The sequence below is a fragment of the Manis javanica genome, chromosome 9 (genome assembly GCF_040802235.1).
Source record: "Manis javanica isolate MJ-LG chromosome 9, MJ_LKY, whole genome shotgun sequence".
Taxonomy (NCBI): Eukaryota; Metazoa; Chordata; class Mammalia; order Pholidota; family Manidae; genus Manis; species Manis javanica.
In genome coordinates, this window is record NC_133164.1 from 121,200,628 (window position 1) to 121,215,136 (window position 14,509).

The 14,509-nt window shown below is 47.1% G+C and overlaps 2 protein-coding genes across 5 annotated transcripts in view; one reads left to right on the plus strand and one right to left on the minus strand.

Moving 5' to 3' along the window:
• Positions 1-2,203, minus strand: part of FBXO15 (F-box protein 15) — a 47,953-nt gene extending 45,750 nt beyond the window's left edge. For all 3 annotated transcript variants that reach the window (XM_017644508.3, XM_017644507.3, XM_073213218.1), the window contains exon 1: positions 1,969-2,203. In XM_017644508.3, coding sequence (XP_017499997.1) covers positions 1,969-2,075 — 107 coding nt within the window. In that variant the 5' untranslated portion in view covers positions 2,076-2,203. The remainder of the gene's footprint in view (positions 1-1,968) is intronic.
• Positions 2,204-2,737: 534 nt separating this feature from the next.
• TIMM21 (translocase of inner mitochondrial membrane 21) lies at positions 2,738-8,378 on the plus strand. 2 transcript variants are annotated; one of them, XM_037007366.2, is made up of 7 exons: positions 2,738-3,320; positions 5,434-5,496; positions 5,591-5,688; positions 6,898-6,971; positions 7,057-7,162; positions 7,254-7,363; positions 8,161-8,378. In XM_037007366.2, the coding sequence occupies exons 1-6, from the start codon at positions 3,023-3,025 to the stop codon at positions 7,356-7,358; spliced, it is 744 nt and encodes a 247-aa protein (XP_036863261.1). In that variant the 5' UTR covers positions 2,738-3,022; the 3' UTR covers positions 7,359-7,363; positions 8,161-8,378. The 2 variants fall into 2 exon arrangements, with proteins under 2 accessions (XP_036863261.1, XP_036863260.1); XM_037007365.2 differs by lacking the exon at positions 8,161-8,378 and having other exon boundaries at positions 2,740-3,320; positions 7,254-7,729.
• The last annotated feature ends 6,131 nt before the right edge of the window (positions 8,379-14,509 follow it).

Sequence of the window (14,509 nt, forward strand, 5' to 3'; positions counted from 1 at the left end):
CCATGCCTCTCCATTCCCACTTCAGCAAAAGGCACTCAGTGTGCTTTCTGTCTTATCTGACTTTCTAGGCAATGCATACTTGGGAAATGCAAAGCAGGCGGAACCAGTGGTTTTCAACCTGTTCTCTGCAAAACAAAGAGGGGAAGAGGCAGGAAGAGATGCTAATTTGAGAAACTGCAATGCCCTCTCCCCCTTTAATCTGAGAATTCATTCCACCTGTGCAGTACGTGTGTTTGTACTTCTATTGAAATTTCTGTTTAAGCAAAGACTTCTACAGCAAAGAAGCTTCAGAAAAGCTCCACTGACCTGCCTCTACCACAGTAATCAGAGGTGAAACAATCCTTTCTAGGGCTGCCTTTACAAAGTACCTCAAACTAGATGGCTTAACACAACAGAAATTTGTCGTCTCACGGTCCGAAAGACCGAAAGACCAGTGTTGGGAGGACCGGGCCCCCTCCAAAGGCCCTAGGGGAGGGTCCTTCCTTGCCCCTTCCAGTGGTCTCCAGCAATTGCTGATGCTCCTTACCTTATGGCAGTTCTGCTGGTTCTCAAAGGCATTCACAGCATCCTGGGGTACTAGGTCCCCCCCAGAACCTGGGGCACAGCCTACAGGAAGCTCAAAACTTCTTTGAAGTCTCTTATTTGATCTTAAAAATTAATGCAAATGTTGCATTCTACTGGTAACTTAGCTGTGCTTATTATAAAAATAGATTCTATTACTTGCCAGTGAATTTATTTAATAGTTTCCCCAAAGCTACTGCATTGAGTTTACATGCAGGGAAGATACCCCGCGCAGCCCCTGGCACCTACGCATTTGAGAAGTACAGCCTATTCCTTGGTACTTTGTTTTCCCGTAATTACAACAGAACTTGTAACTAACTCCCTTGCTCCATTGTTTCACAGATTGGAAGACCAAGGCTCTAACGAGGTAATTATAGTCTCTTGTTTAAGGTGCCAGGCTGGAGGCCAAGAGCCCCAGAGACCCTCATCTCCTCACTGCCCTTCCACAGCTCTTTCTGTCGTATTGTTATATATCTTACCAGTATGGCTTTTGGTACTACTGAAAGTACATCTTCATTTCTCTGTAAAATCAACAGCACATTTTTAAGGGCCACACACACACAGCAGTAAGTTCCATGCATGTTCTCATGTAGGTCTGTATGTCTACAAAGTTAACTGCACATAATAAGTAGTAAGACGACATTTGGTTTAAACACTTTTTTTTTCAAGTGACAGATTTTGCCTGATAGCTTTGAATCAGCCCAATATTTTTAAAAATCTTCCTGGACCTGACTTTTAGTGATACATCAAAGAAATTAGACTTAGTAGAAATTAAGCCAACTTGATATGCTTTCAGCTACATTTCTTACCGTTTATATTTATTCATACTCACATTCTGTGTTTAAAATCTGAGAAAGTACTGCCCCAGGAGGAGAGCTCCCAGACCAACCTGCCTGACATAATTATCTGGTTATGGGTATGTCTTCCATCCACGAATTCTGAGGGGGCAGAAAACTGATAATGTTTGAAATTCAGTTTGAAAACTGAAAAGTTATGAAGTCCTAAAAAAGACGCTCCCAGAGTAGGAAAACGAGTTCGGAGCGTGTTCTGGGGGACGCCCTCCACGAGACGCGCAGGTGCCGCCGCTTTCGCACCCGGCTCCGCAGGTGGAGCGTCAGCGCCCGGAGCGGACTCGGCGTGTCCCAGCTCCCCAGGGCCGGAGGAGAAGGACACTTCCCGGGGGAGCTGCTCTACTCGTGTCCGAGCCGGGGAAGCCTACGCTTCCCAGGCGGAGAGAGAACCCCTCCGGTCTTGCAGACCCTTCCGCACTAAACAGGCCCGCGAGCGACACGCCAGAACCCCACGAGTTAAGATGAAGAGGAAAGGGCAGCGGGGAGTGCGGGGTTCTGCTCGCGGAGGCACCCCCGGGCGCGCACCACCGCCCAGCCGCCTCGGCCCGAGAGTCACCTGAACCCGGCCCTCCCCGGGGCTGCGCCGCCGCCGCCGAGCGGCCAACGCAGCGCCCGGAGGCCGCGGCAGTGCTGCTGAACTAGCCGGCCGCGTCCAGTCGCCATGGAAACCCGGCTGGAACGCCCCGGCGGCGCGACGGCCTCGGAGGAGTCGCGGTTCGCAACACGCGCACCGACGCCAGCGCGCTCCCGGTGCGCGTGCGCAGGGGCGGGGCCGAGACGATGCCGCACTGCGCCGGGTCAACACCGCTACTGCGAACTTCCAGGGGCCGGGTTCTTCCCGGGCCGTCTTCCTGGCGCCCGGTAAGTCCCGCAGTAAATGGGCAGCTCGGAACTTGTGACCCCGCGTGGCGCTGTGCCGACCTTGTCCTCTTACTTCCCTCCTCTCTGGTTTCCCTGGGAAGGGACTGAAACGCAGATTACATTTGCAATAGGAAAGGGAAATACCGAGATTTTCCCAGTTTACAGTCCTCTCTACAGGATGTCGAGAACATAACAGTTTGTGATTATTAATTTGATTTCTACAAATACCACACAACGCCTTCTGCGCAAATTCCCCAACGAAATAGACCCACCCTCCGCTGTGTCGACTACGTGTAGCGCATGCGCCAGCCCGCGCAGGGGCATCTGGGAGGTGGTGAAAGGACCAGCGGGCGTCCTGGCCGCCTTGCACTGTGGGAAATGTAGTTCTCATGCCTTCCCCTCTACAGCTATGCCGTGAGGCGTGAGCGCCTCAAACTACGATACCCAGGAGCCCTAAGGGTTTTCAGGTTGCTGTGCACACCATGGCGGGCAGAGTGTGAATGTCCCCCTGGAAGGTGAGCAAAGCTCTTTAATCCGAGTGAAAACGGGACCGTAAAGAAAAGGAGGTGCTATCAACGTCTTTTGGGAGACTTTTCGTCTTAATTTACGCTGCTGGAGCTAACGTATTTTGCCGGACACGCCGTGCAGGATTGCCGTTGTGAACGTGTAGAACTCAGGGTGTGTAGCGGGTGGCGAAACTTCTCAGTCGTGGTTGGCATCTCCCCTGGGGGGAGCGGTTTTCTGGGAACATGCTTTGTACTTTACTGCGAGCTGTACAATATACAGAGAAGCTGCACAGGTCCTCGGGGAAACGGTTGTTTTTGCCACACCTCGTGCTCAGTAAAGCTTGCTTGAAGACAAAGCCCAGTTTGAGATGGGGGCTGCCGGGCCAGGAGAAAACAGTGCGCCCTGGACGTGTGCTTGGAGCCCCCCAGAAGACCCTCTGGACGCAGGGACAGAGCCCCCGGGGAGCAGAGGAAGACAGCAGCAAGCAAGTGTCTGTGCGCAGTCAGAGAGGGGAGCCCGCCATCCCAACGGCACAGAAAGGTAAAGAGGATTCTCCAGTAGAGATCAGTCACCAGCGACAGGCGCTGCCACGCCCTTTTGCACGAGTTCGTGCTGTAGAACAACAGTTCGTAAAAATTAAAAGGTAGAACCGTTTAACACAGTTCAGAATCAGAGAACATAGGCTACAGTTTCTTCAGATTTGAACTCAAATTTTAAAGTTGATTTTGACATAACTTTGTTGAATATACCTAGAAAATCTTTCTCAATTTATGGTTACTTGTGGTGTGGAGAGAGCTGTATAAAATTTAAAACAATTGTTTCACATTAATAGACAGTTGGATTGCCCAGGTATTGTTTCATCTCATTTGAGTCTCGCATTCACTCTCTCAGACATTAGTTTTCTTCCTTTTACACGTGAGGCACACTTCCCCAATCTCACACAAGTGCAAACTTATCTCGAATTTCCTAGTCTGGGTTATTTAATATCCTGGTCAATGCTCTTTAGGACAGCCATTCACAAGTATTTCTTGAGCTTCCATTTTCTCTCTGCTTAGTACTTGAATGGATGCTGATGGGTGTCAGAGAACTCCTATACACAAATAGCTTACCTCTTATTTGGGAAGAAAATAGATACAGAATGTGAAACAGTGAGAAAAGATTCATTGTATTACAAAGAAAGAGTAGAAGACAGCATATGATGAAGAGTAATTGGATAGAATAAGTGGGAGAGATTATCCAGTCATAACCTGTGGGGATTAAGTCATGCAGATCAATTCAAACACATCTCAAGTAAATACTGTTGTGCCCAGATGCTGAGTTAGACTATATATACTACAGAATTTAAAATGTTCAAAAAAATCACTTACCTTCAGATGATACAGGCAGTAACAGAACATATAAAATAGAAAGGTGAAATTAATTCTATCAGAGAAAGGCATCAGTTTTCAGAAGAGATCATTAATTCTATTTCTTTATTTCACAAGGAATTTGTAGAAAACATGAGTTAAAAGGTAGCAGAGAAAGCAGGCTAGACAACCTGCTATTATACCATGCAAAGATGACTACTGTTAATATTTTAGTTTGTCATTTCAATGCACATAGTTTTCAATGTTAACAAAAAATTTAACTATCCTACCAATCATAATGTCAAAAATATAATCATTCATCCATAATAGCCTGGACAGTTCATAAGGGATGACTAAAAGTTTAACACAAACAGCCTGTGTGCAGAAGTCAAAGGCGCATGAGTGTCAGATGGCATGTCAGGCCCTCCGGCCCAGCAGCACTAGTGCACCGTGGGCGGGGCCTGCTGCAGAGCTTCCTCCTGGTCTGGACCCTGTTCAGAGACGACTCATCCAACAGGTGGGAGCATTATTCCCACATACGGAAGATGCTGCCTCCAGAGTCCAGAGGCCTGTCACACATTGTGGTAGAACTTAGAGGATGCCATAGTGTGTCCTTTTTTGGGATAGGGTGCCCAGCGTGCCTCATACAGTGTACTCCTGAGCGGGTCGCCCATGTGGTTGGCAAGCCCTGGCTCTGTTGGGCTCCTTCCCCACACATGCCTTACCGAGTCTGTCACACGTGCCACCTGTTTGAGTTCTAACATGATGGCATAAATATTTACGGTCTTTGGTCAGTCGGGGGCAGCTTCAGAGGCTTCCCTTTGACTTTCTCCATTATGATGGCTTTCACCCCACTCACCAAAGGAGCTGAGGTAGTTACTGTGTGTATTCATTCCAGGTACACAAGGGAAATCAGAGAAATGACTGCCAGGTAAGTCTGTGGATATCTTTATTCTGTGGCTACCATATACCTAACAGAGGGGCCACAATGCCTCTGCCTAATCTATAGCAGAGTTTGCACTCGGAGGGACTGAGTCACTTGTTCAAGGGATTCCCTCATCTTCGGAGGTACTAGAATTGTAACACTAAATGAATAATGGTTCCTAGGCCCAGAATTCTGCTGCAGTCCTTTTAAAAACTTTCAAGTAGTTCTAATTCGCAGGAACATTGGAGAACAGCTGCTCCAGAACACATACAGACCCGCTTACTAGGTCCTTGGTCCTGTCCCACCTACTAGACATGGGAGCTGCAAGCGTTCCTGCTGACGTCTGACACACATGTAACCCCGTGGTGTTTTCTCTTTACAGTGAAAGAAGCTGGAAGAGATTTTACCTACTTAATAGTGGTGCTTATTGGAATCAGCATTACAGGTTGAAATCACAGCAAGTATAATACCCCCGGGTATTGTTTTAACTTAACTTCTGCTCTTGTTCTTGTTTGACCTTCTCTTTCTGTGATTTTCAGGTGGCTTGTTTTACACGATTTTCAGAGAACTTTTCTCTTCAACCAGTCCTAATAAGATATATGGCAAAGCCTTAGAAAAATGCCGATCGCATCCAGAGGTTGGTCCTTGAGACTGAGTTACAGAGACTCTAACGGGGAGGGAATGGTGGTTGAGTGGGGGCTTCAGAATTCAGGCACAGGTTCTGACACTAATGAAGTTTCCTGTACGTAGTAATACAATCATAACGGTCGGATTGTGATTGTTAGCTCTTTGTTCAGCACTTACAATTCTTTGATTAAAAGCACCCACAGATCCATGGAGGGGTGTTACCCTAATTAAGGGAGTCATTTCACTAGTTGTCAAAGATACTAAATACTTAGATTATACCAGAGTATTGAATTCATATGGTAACTTTCTAGTCTTTTAAAAAACCTGATTCATGCCCCTGTGATCATAACAGTAATCGTTGACACCTACTGAAACACATTATGTGCCAAGCACTATGCTCAGTATTTCAGGGCATTATCTCAGATCTCACAAAAAAAAACCTTTGTGTTAGGTACCACTATTATCCCCTTTGCAGAAGGGGAAACTGACACTTCAAAGAAATGAAATAACTCAACACATCACTGATCAGGAAGTGGGGAGCCGGAGCCTGAATCCAAGTTTGTTTGATTGCAGATCTTTTGCTCTTAAGTACAGCCTGCCTGAGGATACCCAGTGGGCAAGATAAGAGAAGCTATATACAGTTGAGACAATGTTTGTTTGTAGTTTGATAGCAAATTTCTATTTTTTTAGAAAGGTCCAAAGTATTTGCATTTTAAATTCAGTAAAAACTACATTGCCACTTCATTGTAAGGTTGCTCATTAGGAATAACTGATTCACATCTCTAGCTCTGGTTTTAAAAAGGTCATTATACTTGTTTTGATTCACTGTTTAGTGATGTAAAAAGTTGTTCTAGGTCTTACAGCCTTTAGAACGAGACCCCATTAGACAAACGGCACTAAAAGTGTTGATTTATATGAATGCTCTGTTGTGTTTGTTTTTTGTAAGGGGAGTAGGAACAGCTTCACTTCAGCCTACAGTGTTCTGAAACTGCAAGTAACACCATAAAGTTACTATTTTGATCTCTGTGCCTGAAATATTTAAGTTACTTATGGGGTGATTTTTGCATAATGTTTTTTCTTTTTCATTGGCGTTGTCATTTTGAAAGGGTCCCAGGCTTACTGAATTCTTTTTCTAAAATAAATCACTTGGTTTGCCAGAAAAATACTTCCTTAGGAAGCTTAAAATAACACTGACTAAAGCATTGTCTTTCTTCTGCAGGTTGTAAGTGTCTTTGGGGAGCCTGTTAAAGGCTATGGTGAAATGACAAGACGTGGCCGGAGGCAGCATGTCAGGTATTCATTTGCTTGACGTTGGAAACCTCGGGGATGATTTTTAAATGAGAAGAATTTAGGCTGTGCTCATTCATTTTCTTGACAGTTTTATTCAATATGTAAAAGATGGGCTGAAACACATGCGTGTGAAATTCTACATCGAGGGCTCGGAGCCTGGGAAGCAGGGAACAGTGCATCTGGAAGTGAAAGAGGTGTGCGGCGCAGTGGGGGGCTGTCTGCGTGCAGCGGGGCAGAAAGCTCTGGAACAGGAGCACCTGCAAAATGCCTTCATTTGTTTTTCAGAACCCAGGAAGTGGCGAATACGAATTCCGGTATATCTTTGTGGAACTTGAGTCCTACCCTAGAAGAACTATTGTCATCGAAGATAATCGATCTGAAAGTAATTAGAAGAGGTGAGCAGGCCTGCTGTTTCCTGGTGGACGGTGAATGGCACTGACTCAGCCTGGGCTGCTCATTTGAGTAAGTCCATTTGAGTAAGACAGGAAAGAGCAGTTAGCTCATAAAGGTGACTGTACTGCTTAATTGCTGCATGTAGACAAACTGCATTAGCTTCTGGGACAGTGAAAAATCATGACTAGAGCATATCTCATTGAATCATCCACCATGGACAGTATTTCTGATCGACTTAACATCATCTTTCATGATAAATTTTTGTTGTCAGTTTTACATCATGTAAATAAGAAGATAGGGGTCAATGTTTTATGCTTTTCTATGTTGTCTAACTGTATAAAATCTGAAATAAAATTAAAACAAAAAGATGTCAGAAGCAGCTCCCTTCCATATATTTTGGAATCTGACTTGAAGTGCATTTGGAAATATTTGAAAACTGTAGGAAACCAAGGATAAATACAGTAAAGCCATCACAGAACGGTTGTGCACGTGCATGAATTTAGTAATCTGGTAAAATCTGTTTCACCTGCCATGAACTGGGGACCTCATGCGCAGTAAACTTGTCAGGGCGACTGACTGAGGGGATAGGCGCAAGGGCCTGGACTGCGGAGGCACAGGCAGTGTGGCCCCCGCCCTGCTGTGGCTGCACTGCCAGCGAGCAAGGGGTGAATGAGTCACTTTGGTCTATGTGTGTGGATAAAAGGAGAGCTCCTGGGGCCAGGATTCTCACCTGGCCCTGGTTGACTAGCTCACTGCACACCTGTGGGCAATAATACATGGCTGTTGACTCTATATAAAGAGCTCCACCCAGTGCTGCAAGGCTGCAGGAGAGCAGAGCAGAGGCTGGCGTGGTGGCAGTGCTGAGTACAGAGGCCCGGAGGACGGCTGTGTGGACAGAGGGGCCCAGAGGCAGAGACCAGCTTGCTGCATGCAAAGTCACTCTGAGTGAACGGGATTCTAGTGACTGACCTGCCCCCTTGGAAATAAAGTTGGGTATAACCCTTTCACCCCAAGAACATTTTGCTGTCAATTTCTTTGGTCACACTGAATCCATAGTGAACTTGCCCCGGGCTGAAACCCATTGGCAAGACAATGGAATGCCTTTTCTGGCTATGGATGCTGTATGTTACTTGAAGTATTTACAGATGTGGAGAAAAGTGACAACCTACAGAAGTGTGATCGCAAGTGTTGATACAAATCAGCATGCAGGGCTGCCCGCCCTGGGAGAGGTCTGGAATGCCCTTGTCTGTGGTGGCTTCAATGTGTCCCTTAAAAAAAGCATCCTCCTCCTCCCACAACAGTCTGCAGTGGGATTTCTGATGTGTACTTGAAATGGGAGGGTACTTGGGACAGAAGGACCCCCAGGCCTCTTTTTAGTCTCCCTGCCTAATTTAGTTCATTCTTTGGTTTAATTGCTTGCTTAAAATGTTTTTAATTTTAATCAAAAATTTCAGACATTTAGGAATTACAGAAAATACCACAGCAGACACCTCATCCTCCCAATGAACCACATTTTAAGCAGCTGGGTGAACTCTTAACTTGGGCTTTGTCTCCTAACCATTGATACACAATCTCGGTTACCCGGTGCTGTGTCCTGTTTGGGTCCCCCAGCATTCATATGTTGAAAACCTAACTCCCGGAGGTGACAGTATTAGGAGGTGGGGCCCTTAGGAGGTGACTAGCTCAGGAGGACGGCACCCCATGCATGGGATTAGTGCTCTTACAAGAGGCCGCACAGAACCCCCAAGCCCTCCCTCCTTGTGAGAAGTATGCCACCTGGAAGAGGGCCCTGCCCTGCCCTGCTGGCGCCCTAATCTCAGACTTCCAGCCTCCAGAAACTCTGAGCAATAAATTTCTGCTGTTTTTAAGCAGCCCCATCTGAGCAGCCCAAACAGACGGAGTCGCCTGGGAACCGTGCAGGCTGAGGAAACGGTTCCGGGATGCGTGTGTTTCATGGTCCCTGCAAACAGGAGGCCGCCTGTATTTACACAAAGAAGGACAAGGGACCAATGCCGCTGCGGGCACCAGCACAGACCTATCTCACAAATAGTTTGAGCGAAAAAGGCAAAATGCAAAGTAACGTGGTTTTCAACATCATTTATATATAAAGTCCAGAAACATGCAAAAGTAAATTATTGTTTGGGGACACAGATAATATGTAGCAAACTCTATAAAGAAATGCAAGGGAAAGATAAGCCAGGTTCCGGGCAATGATACTTCCGCTGGGCAAGAGCGTGGGAGGTGAGCTTTGTGAGGCTGGTCACAGATCAGTTCTTAAAATGGACGGTGGGGTCCAAGGCTGTTTATTCTGCCCAGATGCTTCATTCCTTCCACTGCACGTGGGCAGATTTACTCAGAAGGTAATGAAGCTTCAGTCCAGGGCCCTTCACTTTCACAGACCCCAAAGCCCAGTACTTAATTTTGTATTCCCTTTCTTAGGGAAGATTCCACAAACTGTCCAAGCCTCAGGGCCCACAAAACTTGGGTCCTCCCCTGCATACAAGTGATAGCTTTTATACACACCAAGGACTTCTTAGATTTCAGAATGGAAAAATCACACCCCTAACCCAGCCAGGCTTGAGCTCCAGACCTGCACGAGTCCCCCAGGGAGTCTTGGCCTTAGATGTTATTTAGTGTGTTGCACTGAGACCTGAACTGTCCCCGAGCTCTATGCATAGGTAGATAAACGAAAACCCTACTTTCTCATCTTCTCCCCTACAATATCCTTATGCTGGTTTCTCTCACTGATGTCGTTTCTGTATCCTAAATTGCATCTAATTTTACAATTTTGGCTACGTGTTTTCTCCTCCAGTTTGTAACCCATTTCCTACTCCCTGGCCCCCCACCAAGCTGTGTGCTCCCAGAGGCCTTCAGCTAGGAAGCTAGTAATCTCCATCGCCGTCTCTCCCCCCTCACTGCACACAGGTTGCTTTTTAAAACTTGGATCCCATTGTGCGCTGACCCTACCCGCACACTGCAGGGACTACCAGCTGTCCTGAAATCAGGCCTCAGTCTTCACCCCTCCCCCCACCATCAGACCTTCCCCGACCGTGGTCCAGGCAGCCTGGACAAGCCCACCCTCCGAGGCCCGCTCCTTCATCCCCTTACGTTCAAAAGTTGCACTGGCTTGGTCCCTCCAAAGGAACCGAGTTTGCCGCACAGTAACTGTAAGTTTGTTATGTGTGTTTCACAAGTGAACATTCTCAGCTCCCTGTAATTTCAAGGCGCACCATCGCCTTAAGCAGTTACGAAGTTCCAGCTTTACTGGGAAGACCTCTCCTGCCCTCAGTGGCATTTTCTAAAGCCTTCTAGAGATCTTACATAAAAATGCCACTGGTACACAAATGTCCAGGATCCCGCTGGAAATTTAGACCTCGGCAGCAAGGTCAGGAGGGGTGGGTGGCTAGGTCTTCAGACTCTTTAGCATAGAGATGATACTTTAAAGACAGAAAATTAGAGACCCAGAGGGAATGGAGAAGCAGAAAATGGGCAAGGGGGGGAAAAAAAATACTTTAAGACCGAAGGGCCAAAACAAATCTGAATGTAATGAAAAGCAATAACCCACAAACCCAAGCGGCTCAGAGATAAAGACAAAAAGCCACACTGGGCATGTCAGCGTCAGACTGATGAAAACCAACGTAAAGAAAAAGGGTTAAAATAGGTGGAGAAAAGAAGACACACGGAGGAACAAACAGCGAATCTATAGTGACAGAAAGCACAGCACTGTTACTCCTGTGGGCTGGGAAAGCTAATGGGGGCAGGAGGGGGTTTCCAGAACATTCCAAGGGCAGAAACTGGGTGGAGATTGCACAGATGGTTCCAACCTTTGAAACTCAAAGAATTCTTATGATCTGTATATTCTGTACGTAAATAATACTTCATTTAAACCCAAAGGGGTAGGCAGAGGGAGAACGGGCCAGAAGAAGAGGCCAGAGGCTTCAGGACCCAGGGCAGGGCTGCTTCCAGTGCCAGCAGCTGGAGAGGAGTCGTACAGAGGCCCAACAGGAGCGCCCATCCCCACCCGGGCCACATCTGCACACCCATGACCGCTCAGGTGGCCAGCAGCTCCCCACTTCCTGCACACTGGTCACGCGGGGGCTCGGGTCTCCCGCAGGCCCCCTGACTCCACATCGGGGCGTGGCCTGGGCACCGTGTTTGTAAGCTCTCGGTTCACGGTCCGACAGGTGCCAAGGGCTTCTGAGCCTGTCCAGTGACTCAGGCGCTGCTTCTCCAACCTGTGTGCTGGTCGCAATAACTAGAGCTTTTGGGAACTGGGTCTCACCCCCGAAGAGTCTCTCCAGGAAGCCTGCGTGGGGCCTGGATCAGCCCCCGCAGCTGCCCAAACAAATCACAGCCACAGAAATGGAGACCAGAAGTCCAAGCTTAAGGCGAGGGCAGGGACACGGCCCTCAGGGGCTCTAGGGGCTGCCAGCGTTCTAGGCCTCCTCTGCCGGCGGCCACATGGCGCCAGGCCCTGCCTGCCCCCTACGCAGCCTTCTCTCTCTCTGCGTGTCTCTCCCCTCCTCTTCTAAGGATCCTTGTCAATGGATTTAGAGCCCACTTATATCATCCACGATGGTCCTTCGTTATATCTGCAAAGGTGCTTGGCAAACAAGGTCACAATCACACAGGCCAGATATTAGAACATGGCCATGTCTTTTTTGAAAGGCCACCATTTAATTCACTACAAGGCCCGAGAATCTAATATTTAATGGATTCCCCAAGTAACGTGGATGAATTGGGAATAACTGCCAAGAAAACACCCACCGTTGGCTCTAACTGCCTTGGCGACCTCGTCATTCTCCGAGTTACCTGGTGGTTTTGTCTCTCTGTAGGCTGGCCTTGTATTGGCAGCAACGGCCACAGCAGAGATCCAATAAACAAATGAGACGGCGCTCTTCCCCTCTGCAGCCATGCTACTCGGGTCTGCTCCCACCTGTTCACACAGCATCTGCGGTGACTTCATCGAAGCCAGCGCACAGTTGGTGCCTCGGTTTCGGAAGGACAGTCAACCTGCCGCAGAGGTAAATCATTCGACTACCTGGTGAGCAGAGACAGCTGCCCTGACGGCAGGCGGTGTGGCTCCCAGGTGCCCGAAGGGCAGGAGGCAGGGGAGGTGGGGATGCTTCCAGAGCCACCTTTCCCCAGAGATGGCCCTGCGCTCCGGGCGGGGGAGCAGCCACTCAGAGCCGTGTTGGAGAGTGAGGCAGTAACCGTGACAACAACGTGTCGCAAAAGCTCTCGGCGTTCACAGGGCTACAGATTATCCACATTTACGGTGCCCTCTGATATGGCTGATCAGACGTTAGGAGCTTGGTTAGACATAACCAAAGGGATTCAACAGAAGATTACAACCACAGTCACCCATCTGCTCAAGGTCAAAGCTGAAGCGGATGTCTTGAGCCCCCCCAGAATAATCCAGGTCTTTGTCCACCTAATGCCTCCGACAGATGTTACCTTGAAGTCTTCTTGACAGACTTCCAGAGGGAAATCCCACGTGTGATTTTCCTGCTTACCTGCAAAGGAATTTAGGCGCTCCCCGCGGCTCCTTATGGAAGTAATGACATTCCGCAGTAGCAGTCAAGAAACCAACAGGACATTACAATTCAGGAGACCAGCCTTCAGATTCGAGCATATTTGTGGAATGAGAAGATTGACATCTAATTGCTTTAAGGGTTTAGTTTAATTAGATTGATCTTTTGATCAAAATAATCTACATAGCAAAAAGGAAATAGATCCTTAGCTCTGAAGCACTTTCAGTATGCCATTTAAATAAATACCTTGTGTGGAATTATATTGAGCAGAACCAGTTGGAGAAGGATTAAACCTACTTTATAGGTCTGTTTTAAAGCCTTGTCATAGAGTTCAACTATGTTTCAAAACTTATGGTCTGGGTTTACCACCGAAGGGAGAAAGGGTTCTTTATGCTATGAAATCTTTTCTCATACACTGCGCTCTGCATACAACTGTTATCTTCTCCCGCTGCCCTTGTCCATGGTCATGATTTGAGTCCTGCTTTGTCCTGTCCCGTGGCTGTTTACACATCTGAAAGGACAGCAGGCGCCCGGTCTCAGCAGCAGGAGTTGGGGCGGAAGCATGTGTGGGGAGAGCCGAGGCGTCCAGCTCGCAGCAGAAAGCTGCTGCTCTGTGCAGCTCCTGGTCTGTGCATAGCTGCAGGACAGTGCGGAAGTCAGTTATCACACAGCCGCATTTCCACTCTTTCTAGAAGGAAGTCTGAGATCCTGTGGCACTGTACACATGAAGGGGGTCTTACACTATGATTTGAATGTGATTAATTAGTTAGGGGCGCAGCTGTAGAGCTAGGTAGCCCCAAGAATGATATCTTTGTTCTGCTCTTGACTTGGCTGGGTGACGTGGATAATTCTACTTAACTTCTCTGAGCTTCCCTTTATCTCCAGGTGACATGGAGATCAGGAAGTGGGAAGGCCACGGGGAACATACATTTCTAGCTGAGCGTGCGGGCTGGAACACAAGAAGCTCATCTTCTTGCTTGTGAATTCTGTCTACTTGCTTTTGCTCAAAAATAACTATTTTTGTCAACACGTTCACTAAGACTAGAAGTTCTGGAATTAAATGCCATGTTTTCCTATATTGTGGAAATGTGTGACCACAAGAATTCAATTTTACTTTCCAGGGACAGTCTAATGCATGAAACTCAAGTAGGTAGTGTCAAAATGCAGAATAATGTAGAAATCAGAAACTGGGAAAAATCTCAGCAATACTACAACAGTATGTAACTTATTAAAGGAAAAGTGGGCCCTTCATCTCCCTCCTACTTTATCAGACAGCCTATTTTTTTAAATCTTGTTTTCTCTTTATTTGCCTTCTATAAATTTCCCTCTAGTTAGTAAAAGCCATTTGTTCTGGTTTTCACTTGGAGACTACAAAAATTTTTAATTATTTTTAATTGAAGCTGTGAGCAAAATACTAATTTACAATAAGACACTATTTAGCAACCCTAAGCTAACTTCACAATTTACCCAAAGGGAATATACCGTATAAGGGAAGCAACCCCATAATTTCCTTCCTCAGTCAACCAACAGCAGGACCTGGTGCTTCTCTTTCATTGCCCTAAATTCTCAAATCACCATATCATGATATGGTAGAGAATTTTAGTCTGGACACTT

Excerpts from the sequence above, each read along its gene's own strand:
- TIMM21 (XM_037007366.2), top strand. The coding sequence starts at position 3,023 with ATGCTTTGTACTTTACTGCGAGCTGTACAATATACAGAGAAGCTGCAC. Across the intron at positions 3,321-5,433 it reads CATCCCAACGGCACAGAAAG|TGAAAGAAGCTGGAAGAGAT; the intron begins GTAAAGAGGATT and ends TTCTCTTTACAG. Across the intron at positions 5,689-6,897 it reads AATGCCGATCGCATCCAGAG|GTTGTAAGTGTCTTTGGGGA; the intron begins GTTGGTCCTTGA and ends TTTCTTCTGCAG.